Below are 17,273 nucleotides of genomic sequence, written 5' to 3' on the forward strand. Positions count from 1 at the left end.
GGTTTTCTGACACAGCCTAACCCATCGTCGCTTAAGCTCTGCGCAGAGCATCTGGAGATCCCTCCCCACTTTTGCGTTGCCATTGCAACAAGGGCATCCCTTCAGCTTCACTTTCTCCAGACCTTTTTTCTTTCTCTTCCTTCTTTCTCTCTCCCTAGCTAGCTCTTAAACGTCTGCTCTCCACCTCCTTCTTAAGAGCTTCTTTCCCCTGCTCCTCATTCCCATGCTCCGTCGTGTGAGCTTCGCCCAGGCCCAGTCCCGCATTCAGTCCTCTTCTCTTCGGTAACTTTCCCCCGACTGCATTAGCGTACCATATCTATGGCCTATCTGCAACCATCCCGTCCCCCTAATTCTTCGCTGTGAGGATGTGCCTTTGCTGATCTGGTCTGCGGTTCTCTCTCTAGCCATCTTGCCCGTCCGACCTGCTTCCTGTTCCAACCCATACCCTTGCCGAAATCACCTTGATCCCCCCCAACTGGATACCCCAGCTATGTCACTCTAAACCGACGGCTTCGTCACCGAGTAGTGCGGTTTCGGACTGGTCAGTTAAAGACTTCTCGAAGCCGTCATTACATTCTGTGAAGGTTCGGGATCTGAGACAAGTCGGGAATTACTAGGAGGAGTGCAAGGAGCTGGATAGACTACGACGACTACGATTGTACCACATCTGCCGTGTAGTGTATGCCGGATAGATATAGTCCGCACCGTATCTGTCGTCCGTTTCTTGGCTACTAGCTATTACTTCGCTTGGTCGTCGACTTTTTTGGGCGTGGAATACCAGAGAGAGCGCGGAAGACTACCATTCTCCGGCAAGAATGGAACATTCGTCCCCGTTGGCTGCCATGCAGCCCCCCTCGGTGATGTTTGGGCATTGCTTTCGTGCAGATGCACCGACATCCTATACTTCTTTCAGTCCAATGCGTGGACTGGGCCACAAGAATTTCAACTTCAAAGACCTCTCCATGAAGAAAGGCCATGGGGACTATTTTAATGTGAAACCCGTTCGAGGCTCGTCTCCCACGGCTAGCCTCGCCGCGGATCTGTCTCAAAATTTTCACATTGATCAAAGGTTCGTTCTGCCGTTGGGTTCGGGTCTTTGTTCCGAATGTCTGGTCCACCCATGAAGGGATTCACTAACACCCCAAAATTAGTCCGCAGCTGACAACGCCCCGGCGGTCTTTGTTCACTGCGAGCCTGCTCGGGAATAGTAACCGGTGTGGTAAGAGGACACTCCCAATTGAGGTCATAAGAGGGGTGGATTGCTTAACTGTAGAGCAGAGTCTATGACCACACCTCCACTGCCCGCGTCCTCGCCTGCTCCCGCCATGGATATCATGGAAATGTCCCCGTTACCGCATAAGCCGGCGTTCGGCCTTCTGACCGAAGCCGAACTTGACTCGCCTAGCCTGGATTCTACAATGGATACTCCGATGATGTCTGCCGCCGCTAGCCCACTCGAGGAATCGCCCCTCGTCCAGCAAAAGGATAGCCTGCAAGAGTAAGAGAGAAGTGCTTGGACGTGACTTTGGGCGATGTGGATCTAATTGCATTTGTGTCTGTAGGAGAAGACGTCCGACATTCTTGCGGCCAAGTTTAGCCAGGAGCAAAGCCCAGACCTTTCAGCTGGGCATGACCAAACCCGCCCCGGAGAGCCAGGCACCACCATTCAAGTTCCAGAGCAAAGGAGGGAAAACATCGCTGAGCGCATCTGCATCACTGGAGGACATGTTCAACGAGTCACCACAGCGGGAACGGCCATCATTGAGTCGCCACTCCAGCGGAATCCTGATCAATCCCCGTCTGAGACCGCAACTTGGAAGCAGTGGGAGCCATGTCCGCGGCAATGGCTCGCCCACGGCGGCTTCGATCCGCAAAAATTCCCACCCGATGACGCGCCCTCGGAAACAGTGCCGACGCTCGTTGAGCATGTTTGAGCACCCGGAGGATATTGTTGTCGATAAAGAGGCTAACTATACTACAAATGCACCACTTCCGTCGATCCCCGACATTGAAGGAACCCCGAGCCTGCAGCTCCCTCACACCTTTTCTGAGGACCAGGCCGATACACTGCCTCGCATCGATAAGAGTATCCTCGTGGAGCTCCTGGATGGCAAGTACAATGATCGTTTCGATAACATCATGGTCGTCGACTGCCGCTTCGAGTATGAGTACGAGGGTGGGCACATCACCGGAGCCGTGAACTACAACGACAAGGACTTTCTGGCCGCCGAACTCTTCGCAAGCCCAAAGCCGCGGACGGCCTTGGTCTTTCATTGCGAATATTCCGCCCATCGGGCCCCGATCATGGCGAAGTATATCCGGCACAAGGATCGTGCCTATAACGTGGACCAATATCCCCACCTCAGCTATCCTGACATGTACATTTTGGAGGGTGGCTACAGCGCATTCTTTGCGGAACACCGGACATTATGCTATCCACAAAATTATGTTGAGATGAGCGCCAAGGAACACGAGTTTGCCTGCGAGCGTGGCCTCGGGAAGGTCAAGCAGAGGTCCAAGCTCAACCGAGCGCAGACGTTTGCCTTTGGTCAGCACTCCCCCCAGATGGAAGACAGTCCGACGGGGAGGTGTCGCAACAACGCTGGTGACCGCAACCGGTTTCTCGGCTCCCCATTCGCCGAGAGTCCGGCATCTGGACGCTTCTCCGGCCGACGTATGCTTTCCTACTGAGTTGGAATATTTCCTTAACTGTACCTGGCACACGCCGTGATCTATGGATGTCATGGTGTGCTGCCAATTGATACCACCTTACGGGCCTTCCTTTGGATTTCTTTTACCTGTCGTTCGACATTCAGATACAGTTTGGCCACTGCGGGTCAATTGCTCCTAGTGAGTTTCTGGGTTTTGGCGTCAGCGCTTTGCATTGGGATAGCAGTGGCGTCAACTGTCTCACTGCATCCCACACCATTCGTTTGCTTGGGTTTCTTTCCTATCAATTGGGGGTTCGTGCGGTTATTACACGGCCATTCTGATGACGATTGGTTTGACTTACTGGAGTACCTTTTGCTTTACGATCTGAAGACGAGTCATTGCTTCTCGCGACCTGCACCTCACCTTTCGACCGAGTTCGACCCCATTTTCTTGCTATCCGACCACTCCCTTCGGATTTTATTTCCTATGTTTTTGACGACCACTTTGATCTTCGACACATTCGTGATCGACTTATGATACCTCGCCAGCTGGCATTTCTTTCTGCGACTAATTTCCTATTACTCTCTACCGTCGTTTAATCATCCACCCCGAGCTCCTGTATAAAGCTACGGGGGTGCCACGCTACACGCCGTCCACACAGTACATATCGACATACGGCTCACTCAGGAGATAATCTTGACATGCACGCTCGCTATTGGAAGACAAGAGCTGGCATGAAGAAGCCAGAGCTTGCCTGCGAAGAGAATGCTCGTGCAGGTGTACATACATAAACCACGAACCTGGTCGGCTACTGGCCCGACTATAATGTATGGGGGATTGGAGGTTAAAGGACTAATTTCCTATGTTGGACAATGATGAGATGAACTTTTCAAATACGTGACTACACCCATAAACATCCTGTAAACATCCCGTAGAGGACATGTAATAAGTAACGTTAGTAGGCAAAGCAGCGGCAGCGATGTATCTCCGCAGCGGACCCAATGAAATCGCGGCCTGTCGCACCTCCGCTCCGCTACCCACAACCCAATCCATTCCGTCCATCGCGCTGCTCCTCCGCCGCAAATCTTCCCCTCACCATCCATCATCACCACCACCAAAACCAAAAACCACACAACATTGATCAATTGACAATGGACATCGACGACATTCTCGCCTCCGTCGACCGCACGGCAGACACATCCACTCCGGAATCCACCGCCCTCGACCACCAATTACTCACGCGCTTCTGGGTCGCCGAGCGCGCGGTCCCCGAGCTCCTCCCATGGCCGACATCCTTAATGGAGCGCATGATGGAGCGCGTCAGACGACAGGTAGCCAGCGCCCCCCAAACCATCTACTATTCCTACCCCATATACCTCCCTCCTTCCTCCCCCCATACTCAAAACCCAACCTACGTACCTATTACTAAATATTGTAGATCGAATCCATCGAAGACCTCGCCGCCTCCTCCACCGACCCAATAACACACCACTCCGCAGCAACAACCAACCTCACCCTCTCCATCCTCCAATCCGACCTCTCCCGAACCCAATACCTCATCCGCTCTCTCCTCCGCCAACGACTATCAAAGCTCACCGCGCATAGCATGCACTACCTACTTCTTATCTCCCGCCAACAACCTCAATCGCAATCGCAGACGGATTCTTCTACAGCCGAGGACTCTATCCCCGAGCCACCACCGTTCACGGACGATACAGATGATATATCTTCTCCGCTGTCGAAGGAGGAAGTAACCTTTCTGCATGCGCATCAGACACTACTGGCGGGGCATTATGGAGCGTCGTTTTTGAATTCGTTCCCCCCGCAGTTGAGGAGATTGGATGATAATGCGGGTGGCACTAGTATGGTTCAGGGACCGGATGGGAAGGAGGTTGTTTTTGTGAGGTGTCTCGTTGAGGAGGTTAGGGTTGTGGTGCCTCCTGGGGATGGGGTTGAGGTCGAGGTCGAGGGGACGGTGTTGAGGATGGGGGAGGTTTGGGCCGTTAGGTGGGAGGGGGTTAGGGGGGCTTGGGGGAGGGGGGAGGTTGAGGTTTTGTAGGATTGATTCTTGGGGGAGAGGGGATTGCATTGGAGGCGTTGGGGTGGGGGATTATACCTTTGCAGCATATTACATATACCTGTTTTTACTTTTTACTATCTGATGAAGTGGATGCTACGCTTGTTTACGTTTATGAGTACTTTTGAGCGCTGCACAGTCTCAGTATCAATCATCAATGCATCATCACTCATCACTGCATATCACTTCGCTTGTCCTGATACACCACCCACCATTGTAAAACATCCGCATCAAGTTAGATAAAACAACCAACATCTATGTAGGCTGAAACGCTTTCATTCCGTGTCCATACCGTGCGCCATCGCCGCTCAAGTCCAAGGCCATTCATGCTCAGTATGCTCAACGCCACCGATGAAACAAAAGGAAACAACCGTGAAAATGAATAGAAAACTAGCAGAGAGGAAGATCGGCTACGCCACGTATCCGTAAGTAGGAGGATCCTCTTCCACTCGCTCGAGATACTCGCGATCAATCAAGCTCTCAATGCGCTTTTTGATCATGTTGACGTCGGGGACGAATCGTGCGGATAGCTGAGAGAGCACCTCGGTCATGAGTTGCGAGTGGATTAGTGTTTTTCGTTGTCTGTAGCATTGTTAGTGGTGGGTCGCTAGCATGTATAAGGAGAGTGCATACTTCATGATTCTGACAATGGCAGCCTCGATGCTGGCTCCGCGCTCCTCACTCATCTTCTTCTCCGTCTCCTTGCGCTGGTCTTGATTCTCGACTTTGTTGGCACTGCCGCTGACAACGCCAATGCGGACCTTCATGAAGGGGCTTTGGAACTCGTTGTTAAAGACGAACTTGTCTGTGGGCTTGACGTCCTTGCTCATGGGATCTTTCTTCAGGACACGAGTCTTGGGTGCGACGGCCAATGATTGCAAGTTTCGGATAAGATCGTGGTCAGGGATACGAGTGCGTTCTTGGATCTCAGTGTAGGTAAGTGACTCGCCCGCGGGCACGTCGTTGAAAAGCAGCAGAATGATCATGGCGTAGGTAGAGACATTGAGTTCGTGACGCTGGACCTTGCCATTGGCCCGTTGGAAGGTGGCGCGGATATCGGCCGTGCCCATGCTGGCTTGCCACGACAGCTTGCGGCCGTTGTGCTTGCCAAGATAGAACTGTTCGAAGCTTTGCTTGACGCTGTCGACCTCCTTGGGAAGGATAGGGGGTAGTTGAACCTCGTCATTTCTGGCGTTGGACATGATCTCCATGGGCCACATCGTACTGGTGAGCACGTTGATGTCCAATTCAATTCGCTTTTGGTCGGGGTCGCTGGACTGTCGCATGTGTTCCTTGTAGCTCGACGTCAGATCCTCAGAGATGGTCATGTCCTTGAACATAGACTCCAGGCGCTGTGTGAACTGGTTGCCCACTTCCATCTTCATTTTCGAGATCATCTGTCGCTCAGCATCCATGCTCACGGAGCGCTTCATCAGCAGACGACGAGAGAGATGTTTCTTGTAGTATGCCTCAAACATGTCCTTGTCTTTGATGTAACGCAGCAGCGTGATTCCGTTGTCCAGCAAAATATCAATCTCGGCATCTGTCTTGCCCTTGATGCCCTTCTTCAGATTCTCGTCGAAGAATAAGGAGAGGTATTCGGAACTGCGCGAGTCTCCACCTTGAGAAAAGTTGATGAACTCCGAGAAGCTGCTGGTTATCGCGCTCTGCAGGACCTGATCAGACTCGAATGCATTCTCCCAGATATTGTCGAACTTCTGCTTCAGACGCAGGATATCGTCCACCCATTTAATGGCAGCCACTGTTTGTTGGTTCACCGGTTTCTCTGCTGGCTTCTTTTCACCAGGTTCGGGCTTCTTGCCTGCAGCACTGGCCGAGACTTGCGATGCAATTGCAGAGGCATTGATTTCCTTGCCCATCTCGACGATCCGCCTCTGCACGGCAGTAGTCAAAGGGGTCTTCTTGCTGTCTACTCTTGCGCTGAGCACGTAAACGCTTCGTAGATTATCGATGCGATCATTGTCCAGCATGGTTCTAACACCGGTACCCTCGAGATTGACCACCTCGGCGATGTTGTTCTTTATCAGTTCATTATCGAGGACATCCTTGATCTTCGTTTTTGAGAGTGATGACAGCGTGTCAATACACCTCTCCGTCTCTTCCGAGAGACGCTCTGTGGCGACCTTGCAAAAGGTTGCAGCATCACCAGTCTCCAGCAATCGCCGCCCCTCAACCTGGTAGAATTTCTTGCTGGCTTCCAAGAATGCCGGCTCAAAGACCGTGAGGTACAACTTTGATGATTCCTCCTCTGTAATAGTCTCGTAGAGCCCCTCCAGCATATACACGCAGTGTCTGATCAGGGGCCTGTCGATTATATGCCCAGACCGTTCCAGTTGTAGCATGAACAGCACAGTCGACTCCAATACATCGTATACGCTCGTCGTGGTGTCAGGTCGAATGGGGGCGCGAAGCACATGGTCTCGAAACAACGCCATTGATGCCACATAAATGGATGGCTTTCGATGGTCCGTCGACATAACACGGTCCTGATGGATGAGATTATCCTTCAGTTAACGCGGATTCAGTGCAGATAAAGGAGGATAGTACACTTACCATATACATAAGAACATCCGTGATCATCTTCATACATAGCTGATGATCCTCCCAAGCTTCCTTGAGCACTGCCAGAAATCTCTCTCCTGCATCTCGCCGCTCATTGGCCTGGTCCTGCGCATCCACCAGTTGCTTCGCCAGCAGCAGACTCGGAGAGATGGCCCCGGTCACCAATTTGTGGACTTCGGTATCTAACCATTCACGTTCCAGTTGCTGAATCCGTTCGTACAATTCCGTTCCACGCATTCCCAGGACGATGTTGTAGGACTTGCGATATATTTCCTCAAAAGACAAAGCCGAGGCATCTTTAGTATGAATTTTCTTTAGCGAGGTAGAAAGTTCGGCCCAGCTTGTTTCAAAGTCGTTGGTTTTGCTCCCTGTCATGCCCTGATGTTGCTCTCATTAGCATACCAATTTACTGAATCCAATCTCGTTATCGAACGGAACTTCGCTCAGCACACAACACCACAAGCTCCAGGCCATAAGAAAAATGGTAAATAAGAAAGGAGACTTACCCTGCGCGGAGCACGGATTTTATTCCTTGCGCGTAAAGACATATTTGCAAACTCGAACAAATATCATCCAGCTAGACAGATGATTGACAGCTCTGATGCGCGGGGCAATCCTCGCCGCACAGAACAGTGACGTATCCGGATGCTCAAACAATGCAGCCAGACGGACAGCTAGGTTATCGGTTTATAATCCAAAGGTCCACCAGTTCAACAATCGAGAGCTTCGCCACACTCATCGAATCATCGCCTCCTTCACGGTCGAGGGGATGGCAAGAGGAAGAGGGAGAAGTAACACAGACGGCGAGACCGCGGAGGCCCGAGCTGGAACAATGAAATTCCGGCGCAAACTCCGGCTTTCCTCCGTCATTTGAACGGAGTACTTCTCTCGGATTCTTCAGTTCATCAACTCTCATCTTCATCTCCTTAAATATACCTACCAATTCCTCACCTATTCACTAATCACATACAATTATACACCATGCGCCCATTCACCTCCCTCCCCCGCGGACTCCGCTCTCTTCAGTCCGCTTTCCCCCGCGCTACCATCACCCGCGCCTCTCAAACACCCTCCCGGCCATTCACTCAGCTCCTCCATCGCCAAATACCAACAATTTACTCCCCAAAGGTCACTACACACCTCACATCCACCAGGCTCAATTCCTCCTCAGCAAAGCCTCTAACCGATCGCTCCGCCGACGCATCCACCGAAGCCCAGAATGAAGAACAGAACCGTCTCCGCCGCGAACAGGAGCCCGCATACCAAATCACATTCACCTGCAAGCCATGCGGAGAACGTTCCTCACACCGCATGTCCAAGCACGGATACCACCGCGGTACGGTGTTGATCAAGTGCCCGTCCTGCGATGCTCGTCATGTCATTGCCGATCATCTGAACATCTTCTTCGATAAGAAGAGTACCCTTGAGGATATCTTGGCCCGGCAGGGCGATAAGTTGACTCGTGGGTATGTGGATGGCGATATGGAGTTCTGGGACGATGGGAGTGTTAATAAGAAGGAGGGTGGGGGTGAAGGGGAGGAGGGCAAGTCGGCTTAGACTACTACACTGTTGACTCGGCTATGCATTGTATTTGGGGTTTGGAAAAGTTGATGAGCGTTTGGCGTCCTGGTTGGGGTTGATATCAATCATCATTGGAATTGGAGTATGTACACTCTGCTCTTGGGATATACATTGTACTTTTATAGATGGAGGTGGAAGATGAAGTGAAGACAAAAGAATCATATGTACGATAGATAGACAGCTCATCTCAAACATGATCGATCTCCTATTCTCCCAACGCCGTGCGATTTTGGTATAAACAAACCCTGTATATGCAACATGCAACGCTATTCCACTACCAACCGCGTCTCTTGCTGCGATGCTCCGCTCCCTTCTCCTTTCTCTTTTCGCGCTTGCGGTCGTTCCGCCGTCTCTTGTCCTTCTCGTAGCGTTCCGGTTCGGTGACGGCTTCGATCCGTCGCTTGACACGTCTGTCTTCACGTCTCTCCTTGATGGAATCGTGCACTTGCGCCATTATCTGCACGTACTCGGTCGTTCCAAGCTTCTTCTGCAGGATGTCCAAAACCTCGTGGCAGTTGGAGACCAGGCCCTTGTAGGTCTCTCGGAAGACCTCGTCTGAGGAGCGAGGAGCTGGGATACTGGTATCCGTCATGTGCTGCAGAGGGAGGAGGATGACGGGAAGGGAGCCTCGGATCTGTTCAACTTCGAGATGGCGGCAGAGCGAGGCAAAAAGTCCGATGGAAGCGGTCTTCGGAATCAAAGATTCAGCCCGCGTGGTAAGCAGCTCTCTGCGCAGGATGGAAGATGTCTGCTCGAAGATGTAGTGAATGGCCGTCTTCGTGGCGCCGGTTTGGCGTCCAGCCTCGTCCTCCGCCTCATCCTCGCTATCACTAGCGTCAGAGTCAAGTTCCTTGTTGCCGGTCTTGGCGAATTCAAGGCCGTTCTGAGCGCAGCATCGGCCGAGGAAAATAATGTTGCGAACCGACTGCATGGCGAGCTCCTCGCTGACTGCCGGGGTGCGAAGAGAGCGCAAACTAGCACGGATCAGCTGCAGCATGGCGTCCTTGTCAAGCGACAATCCCATGGAACCAGCCAACGGGATTGAACCATATCCATTTGCAGCATTGTTCTTGGCCAGGTCCGCAAGCCATGTGCCGACGAGATTCGCTGCGCAGGTCTTGACCCAGGCGTGAGGGTAAAACAGGCATTCACGGATAGCGGCCCAGAGCTTGGTGCGCTCCTTGGCCAGCGCGATTGCCGGTACAGACTTGCAAAGCTTGGTGTAGAGCTGAAGGGAGAAGTAAAGGGCTTGCCAGTTCTCGGTCTCCTCGGCCTTGAGGACAGGTTGCATGATAGCCAGGAGCACATCTACGACGAAGCGAGCCTCTTTGTCCTTCTCAGTGCCTTCCACTTCGAAGTAAATTCTCATAGCTTGTAGACCAGTACTGGTAAGAAGCATGTTGTCCGTTTGCTCCAGCCAAGAATGAAGAGGCGTGAGCATGGCCTTCATCTGCTCCCTGTCTGCCCTAGTGTAAAGCTCTCCCAGTAGGGTACCCGCCATTTCCCTGCACTCAGGCGCGTCGTCATTCGCCATCACCATGACCACCGGAAGGAAGAAGGTGCTAACAATGTCTTGCGCCAGCTCGTCTCCAGTCTTAGACAGCAGCATGTGAATTGCCTCCATGACTGATTGGCGACCGTCCTGGTGCTTGTAATCCAAGTTCTTGGCGAGGAAGCTGAGTTGTTTGGTCCAACGATTCTTGGCTTGTGGGTATTCGATCAAGAAGTGAATGTAGGTACCACGAGCGAGGTCCCGGGCAGCACGAGTCTGGTTCGTAACCATCATGGTAGCGATGCTATCCATCAGTTCGTACACTTCAGGAACCACGAACTTCCTTGCCATAACAGCCCGGATGAAGTTGAAGGTGACACCTTGGCGGTCAGGCTCTTCGATGTCGGCGGTAACTCGTTGAAGAAGGTATGCAAGATGTCCGTCTCTGAGCTTGGTGCTCTTTCTCTCCCGGAGCATAGCCGAGACCAACTTCAAGGATGCCTGCGCAGCCTCCGTGTTCGTACTCGGGGCCTCCTTGATCACCTTGACTGCTTCGGTGAAATAGACGTGAGAGTTGCTGTCAAGCTCGGGGATGGGGAGCTTGATGATGGCTGACAAAAGACGGAGAGCCGAGATCTTCACTTCTTCGTGTGCCTGTACCAGCGAATCGCCAATGACTGGAATAAATCCCTTTAGATTAGCCGGCGTAAGCAGGGAGCCGAACTTGCTCAGAATTGCACGCAGAACATCAAGAGAGAAGCGCGTCAACTTGTGGATGTAGGAAGAAGTAGTGCCCTTCTTCTCACCCCGCTTGGACCCGCGTAGGTCGATCTCCAAGTTCTCGGCCTGTTGAGACTTGGGGGCCTGTGCCTTGACCTGAGCCGGTGCACTGTACGTCTCCTTGACGACTTCATAACAGAAGACAAGAATATCGCGACTTTCGACACCAGGGTTTCTCAAAAGACCAACGCCAATTCTCCGCAAGAGCTCGTCGACCTTTCTCACAATGTTGGAGGTAAGCTTCTCTCGAAGGAGCGATTGAAGCGGCCGGACCAAGTTAGCCAGATTTAGCACTGTGGAGTTCTTCGCTAGAAGCTCCATGGAGTCGAAACTCTTGCTGCTCTTGACTTCCTTCATTTTACTCACGTATTCCTCGGCTTCCTTCTCCTGGCCAACTGTGCCGAACGTGTCATCCATGACAATAGCACTCAAGTCAGGCAAGCAGTAATCCAGGTCACCCTGCTGGAAATCATCTGTCGTCGCCACGAGCATCGAGTGGACTGTGAATGACAGAACGTGAAGCTGGTAACCCTTGGTGAGAGTAGTCCGAAGCTCCTTCAGGATGTAGCCGAAGTACGATGGGCCCAGCAAAAGGGCAATGTCGTTCAGGGTTTTCCGAGCAGTGTCCCGAGTTTCCTGGGTACGACTCTTGAGGATACTGCATACATCCAAGAGGACAGGTGGGAGACGGATGGACATATCGTCCTCGGGCAACAGCTTGAGCAGCTTGATTGTTGTGACCGAAGCGGGCAGACGCAGACTCATCTGTGTCTCGTTCTTGTGGTGGATGAAATCCGTCAAGAAGGGGGTAAAGTTGGTGGTCAGCTCAGTAGCAACCTTGGCCACAGATGGGATAGACCGAGCAAGCGTAGAAACAGGGCTAGATGTCTCAAGCCCATCCATTCCATCCTTGGCCGCCGCTTTGATTGTCGTGTGCTGGTTCATGGCATTAGTCAAGGCATCGGCCATCTTGCCTAGAAGTCTAATGATGTTCTTCTCCATGTCGGACTTGCTCTGCATGTAACCGCGGTATCTCCGGAAGATAGCCCTGAACTGGTTCCAATCCAGCCATTCTGCAAGGGCTCCGATTGTTGTTACAGCTTCCGCGATGAGGTTGTGAGTAGCCTCGTCGGCTTCTTCATCAAAGACAAAGTGCTCATTGAGGGGAATGAAGATCGTGCTGATGTTCGAAGCCTGGATGTTTCCTTTGGCCGCCTCGCTGGCAAGACGGCGCAGCGCCCGCAGACGACGATGCTGCTGAATGTGGAGAACATTGTTAAAGAAAGACGCTTCTTCATCGTCACCGACGAGCAAGACGTGCATATCCTGAACGTTAGGACGCTCTGGGTTCAGCTTGACAAAGTAACCAAGGGCAGTGATGAATTCGGATCGAATGAGCTCAGACTTCTGGCGAACTCCGCTCTGCAGAGCAGGGAATAAGATGTCTGCCACCAGAGGCTCAAAAGCCTCAACATCATTGAGAACTGCCCGTTCCATGAATCGACGCAATCCAAACGAAGCACTCGACCGAATCGAGAGTTCCTCCTCATCCTTAACCTGATACAGCATGTTGTAGAGAAGAGGCCGCCACTGCTTGGCATTGAGCTTCTCCCACAGGTTCTCATTCACCTCCCTAAAAGCTGACAGACGGCGGTCATAGTCCACCTCGAGTCTCTTAGTAGACATGGAGTTGAGGTCCTCGCAAAGGGCAGCGACATGAACAAGCTCCTCATCGCGTTTGGCGAAAGCAGTAAAAACACGGGCCAAAACTTCTCTGTTGGCATTGTCCCTGAAATAATCGAACATCGACGACACTGCTTCGAACACTTCTTGGGACAGTTTAGCATCCTCCTGCGGGTTGAAGAGAGGCAAGAAATGTTCCAAAGATTTTAGCAGGCCAGACTTGGTTCTCGGAGAGACGCGGTCTGGAGGCTGACGGAGTAGATAAGTAGTGATGCTGATAAGACTAGTTGTCTCCTCCGAGGACTCAACGCACGGCGCGAGCAGAGACAGGGTCTGTACGCCAGAAATCAGGAGGGGCCGGGAAGGACCGCGTTTGAGGAGCCTGCCAAGATGAGACAAAGTGTGCTCGATATAAGGCGACAAGACCTCGGAACGAATTTCGTCGGCAGGGATATCGCTCATCTTTTCCTGCTCTTGAAGCTCCTTGCCAGTTGAGAGATTGATTAGTGGCACTAAGATCTCGTCCATGACAAAGACCCTGACTTCATCACGGGCTGAATCCACACCAAGGCAGTCCACGACCTTCTTCAGCAGAGCATCGTTGTATTGGACAAGGTAGAATGATGACTTAGGAGCAGAGGCCCAGACATGGAACAACTTGAGGAGACCTGACACACCCTGAGCCGTTTCGGTTGCAAAGTTCTCGAGCCTGGGGTTAATCACGTCCTCATAGATTATGCGCACGTAGGACGACCAATCCTGATCCTGAGTGTTGGAGAAGATAAGCTCCAGACAACGGATACATGTGTGTCGAATATTGCGCAAAACGGTTAACAAACGACCCTCTGGCGAATCGGCAGCGGGTGCCTGGTCCTTTTCAATCTCGCGGCATGCTCGAACGAGACAGTAAAGAACAACCTGCATAGACTTCTCTGCGTAAGGGACCATCCGGCTTTGAAGCGTCTCGAAAACGGTTTCAATCATCTTCAACAAACCAGTCTGGCGTCTAGGGCTGACAAGTTCTTGTTCGAAAGCTTGCTGATTGACCTGGTTGTCCTGGACCAAGTCAAGTTCTCCAAGTGCTCCGAAAGAAACCTGCATGAAGATCTCGAATTCCTTATCAGGCAGCTGCGACAACGTTCTGAGGACAGCCTTTCTGCGGCCGGCTTGGCCTGCCTGGCCAGAGCTTGCACCAGCCTTCGAAATCATGCGACCATACAGAAGCCGGAGGAGAACAGGAACAAGCTCGACCCGGTGGGCTTCTTCGATCAAATTATCGTCACCTCCGATACGGACGAATACAGAGAGCTCATCCTTGAAACGTGACTCATCCAGAATGTTCAGAAGATTCTCTTGGTAAGGGGTGATGCTCGCAGACTTCCAGGTGAAAAGAGCTTTGAGTGCAGATTTTTGGATCTCTGAGTTACCGTGGCACAGCAAGCCCATGAGGGCTTCATGGACCTCTGGTGCCTTGTACAGCACACGAGGGTTAATGAATTTTCCAAGGAGAGCGAGGAAAGACAGCCGATCATGGAAGCCCCAAGGAATATAGGAGTCAGCAGTGTCGGAATCACCACCAGTAGGAACATCTTCCTCGTCACGCAGAGCCCAAGAAAGGAACAATGGAATAACCTGGCGAGACTTCTTCTCAGCAATGTTCGGTACGGCGTTGAGAACACGCAAAGCCTGTGTCCTCGGCGATGCCGGAATGACGCCGGTGAAGGTGTGATCCTTCTCAAATCCTTCAGCCAAAGTCGTAGCCGGACTCTCCGGGTTTTCGAAGTATTTAGAAGAAATGTCTTCAATTTTGGCTGCATTGGAGCAAGTATAGTGTCCTCCGACATAGGACTCGGGGTCCTCCTCCTCCGCATCTGTCGTCGCGTCGCCCGACCCTCTCTCATGGAGCCACTGGAAGGCCAAGTCTGAAACTATCTTTTCGCCCTCGGGGTTTTCGCACATCGACTTCATGGCAGCAGCAGCATCGTCCCACAGAGGCGCCATCTTCTTGGACAACAAACCAAAACAGAAATTGGGGAGCAGTCTAGCCATCCATCTGCGCGAAACGACCTGCGGGTAAGCCAGTGCAAGCTTGCGCACATGCATTGCCAAAACCCTAGCGCTCTGCAAGGTCAACGGGCTTTCCTCGATCTCGATTGCCAGAGAGACAAGTTCGGCGTCTTCTCCAGAAGCCAGGATGAGTTCACGCAAAATCCTCAAAGACAACAACCGCAGCTTGTGGGAGGGACCGCTGAGATTGGAGATTAGGACTTCCGCAAACTCTTCCACGGCTGAGCCCTTGATGTCGATATCCTTATTGCACGCTGAGACGTAGTCTAACGTGGCATGGAGGAAGACCGGGAGGCGAGAGTATTGCGCCGCGACCTTGCTAATACGGTCCCAGAGAGTCTTGTCGAGTTCGTTAGCAGTCGTCGCAAGGTCCACATAAGTCTTGAACCCTTGGCCCAAGAAAAGCTTGGTTGTAGCGGATGTATCAGTATTCTTCTGCTTTAATACGCGAACAAGATGCCTATGAAGAGTGCTGGTCACTTCGGGTATGAGAGACGGTTCCGCTGAAAGCGACAAGGCGCTGGGGAGTTTGGCGTATGCGCTGAGTAGAGTGACTTCAGTATCATTGTGGTCAGACTTGCTGAAGGTGTCTTTGACCCGGGATTTCCAGGAAGCAGGACAAGTGATGTAGCCAGGCTTGGAGACCTCAGACGTGATGCAACCAGCCTGGTTCAGCCGGAGCAATGCCAGGCAAAGGTCGTGCTCATGATCCTGCCATGAATTATTGACAAACTTTTGGAAATAGGGAAGGACAACACTGTGGAATCTCTCCGGTCCCCATTCCGAAAATGTGGCACAGAAACCGAGGAAGTGCGTCGAAAGTTCGTCCTTGCTCACAGCGTCCATGATCGAGCGCATGAATGGCAGCATCTCATCCATAGGAGACACTTGTAGCGCATAGGCGACTGCGGTAAGAAGCTGTGGGGTGGCTTCGGCGTACGCACTAGCCGCACCTGCAGCGTTCTGGAGCAAAAGGAGCAATGTTTGATGAACGGGCTTCCAGTTCTTGACCCTGGTTCCCTTGCGAGTCGCAATACACAGGAAAATCAGCCGGCAGCATGCATTGGCGTGCTGCTTCTCTCCTTTACGGCAGTTCTTTTCGATATACGTTTTGATGAGATCAAGAATCGGCTCGAAGGTGTCGGGTGTGGTGCAATGGATGATGTTGATCAGGACTCCACTAGCAACGTCCAGTCCCAAACTGCTCCGTAAATCGTCGCCGGTCGAGATATGGTCCAAGATACAGCTGAGAATGTCGGCTCCGTTGGAGTGAATGCCGTACTTGACACCCTTGATGGCGTCGGCAAACATCGCCATGAGACCCTCCTTGTACATCTCCACATTGTTTCCGTCTTCGGCAGCCTGGCGTAGGTCATCGAGTAGGAAGGACACGGCGCGCTGGAGGGGAGTTGCATTCTTGTAATAGACTAGGCCGGCCTTGCGGATAAGGAAGGACATGGACTCGGCGGCGAAGCGGGCAACAAACGACTTTTGGCGCTCTTTTCCGAGGTACGGCGTCATGATACCCAGAAGCTGTCTAAGATCGGGCACTAAAAGCCGGGAAAGAAACTTGAAGATCCAGGCCAAACAGCTGAAGGACCACTCGACGACCTCGACATCCGAATGGCTTGCGGCAACGGACGCCACCAGAGTGACCGCCGTCGCGAAATGCTTCTCGAACCTAACGCCCAAATCCCTTGCGAACTGAGCCATAAGACCCAGCAGCGGCTCCATCGACAAACTGTCCCTCTTCTCAATGAACTCCACTAGCAGGCTCATAATCTTGTCCTCATGGTACAGAATCTGGGCCAAACTCTCGCACAGCGGGTTCACCTTGCGGACAAAGTGGACGAAATTATCCGACAAATTCAACTCGACCCAGTGCTCGAAGGCCGACCGGAAGTAGGACGAGGTCTCATCGGCTTCTTCCCCAAAGCTGGGTCGGCGCACACGATGGATAGGGTCGATCTTCAATTTTGCGACACGCTGGGAAAACGGCTCGAATCGATGCGACTTAGTCGTCTCTGTGCCACCCTTCACACGCTTCACGGGCTTAGCCCGCGAAGACGACGACGCTGCGACCATCTTGTACTATGATGGCGACGACACGAGCAGCGTCGTTACAATAATTAGTCAAAAGTCAAGGGGTGGATATCTCCGACTCTCCTCTCTGCCTGTGTAATAGTATAGACAAAAAAATTCATCGGGGCCGCGGCAACCTTGTTCCGGTGCGGAGATTAGCTCACCGCCCGGCCTTATGCAGCGTCTGTGCTAGCCACATCAGGTTAGATGCGTATCACGTGCACTGCATGTGGCCCAAGCTCCTCGAATCCATTTTTGGCGATTTCGGCATAACTC

General features: G+C 52.3%; 5 protein-coding genes across 5 annotated transcripts; 3 read left to right on the forward strand and 2 right to left on the reverse strand.

Moving 5' to 3' along the window:
• Positions 1 to 391: 391 nt before the first annotated feature.
• Positions 392 to 2,691, forward strand: nimT (putative tyrosine protein phosphatase MIH1; the record flags this gene model as incomplete). The annotated part of the gene is made up of 4 exons (XM_025664754.1): positions 392 to 1,069; positions 1,152 to 1,216; positions 1,276 to 1,498; positions 1,563 to 2,691. Exons 1-4 carry the CDS (start codon positions 816 to 818, stop codon positions 2,689 to 2,691), a joined length of 1,671 nt encoding a protein of 556 aa, XP_025515485.1. The 5' UTR covers positions 392 to 815.
• A 1,060-nt stretch (positions 2,692 to 3,751) lies between these two features.
• On the forward strand, positions 3,752 to 4,711 carry sld5 (putative GINS DNA replication complex subunit Sld5; the record flags this gene model as incomplete). The annotated part of the gene is made up of 2 exons (XM_025657031.1): positions 3,752 to 3,983; positions 4,091 to 4,711. The coding sequence occupies exons 1-2, from the start codon at positions 3,804 to 3,806 to the stop codon at positions 4,709 to 4,711; spliced, it is 801 nt and encodes a 266-aa protein (XP_025515486.1). The 5' UTR covers positions 3,752 to 3,803.
• Positions 4,712 to 4,869: 158 nt separating this feature from the next.
• On the reverse strand, positions 4,870 to 8,063 carry BO85DRAFT_397713 (cullin family protein). The gene is made up of 4 exons (XM_025657032.1): positions 7,819 to 8,063; positions 7,304 to 7,690; positions 5,363 to 7,236; positions 4,870 to 5,311 (listed from the first exon to the last, which is right to left on the reverse strand). The coding sequence occupies exons 1-4, from the start codon at positions 7,858 to 7,860 to the stop codon at positions 5,140 to 5,142; spliced, it is 2,475 nt and encodes an 824-aa protein (XP_025515487.1). The 5' UTR covers positions 7,861 to 8,063; the 3' UTR covers positions 4,870 to 5,139.
• A 158-nt stretch (positions 8,064 to 8,221) lies between these two features.
• On the forward strand, positions 8,222 to 9,114 carry BO85DRAFT_449560 (DNL-type zinc finger protein). Its single transcript, XM_025660189.1, has one exon. It carries the CDS (start codon positions 8,294 to 8,296, stop codon positions 8,867 to 8,869), a length of 576 nt encoding a protein of 191 aa, XP_025515488.1. The 5' UTR covers positions 8,222 to 8,293; the 3' UTR covers positions 8,870 to 9,114.
• Positions 9,115 to 9,167: 53 nt separating this feature from the next.
• Positions 9,168 to 17,015, reverse strand: BO85DRAFT_468957 (putative HEAT repeat protein (DRIM); the record flags this gene model as incomplete). The annotated part of the gene is made up of 2 exons (XM_025662303.1): positions 9,680 to 17,015; positions 9,168 to 9,619 (listed from the first exon to the last, which is right to left on the reverse strand). Exons 1-2 carry the CDS (start codon positions 16,998 to 17,000, stop codon positions 9,168 to 9,170), a joined length of 7,773 nt encoding a protein of 2,590 aa, XP_025515489.1. The 5' UTR covers positions 17,001 to 17,015.
• Positions 17,016 to 17,273: the final 258 nt, after the last annotated feature.

This window comes from Aspergillus piperis (genome assembly GCF_003184755.1).
Source record: "Aspergillus piperis CBS 112811 unplaced genomic scaffold BO85scaffold_9, whole genome shotgun sequence".
Lineage (NCBI taxonomy): Eukaryota > Fungi > Ascomycota > Eurotiomycetes > Eurotiales > Aspergillaceae > Aspergillus > Aspergillus piperis.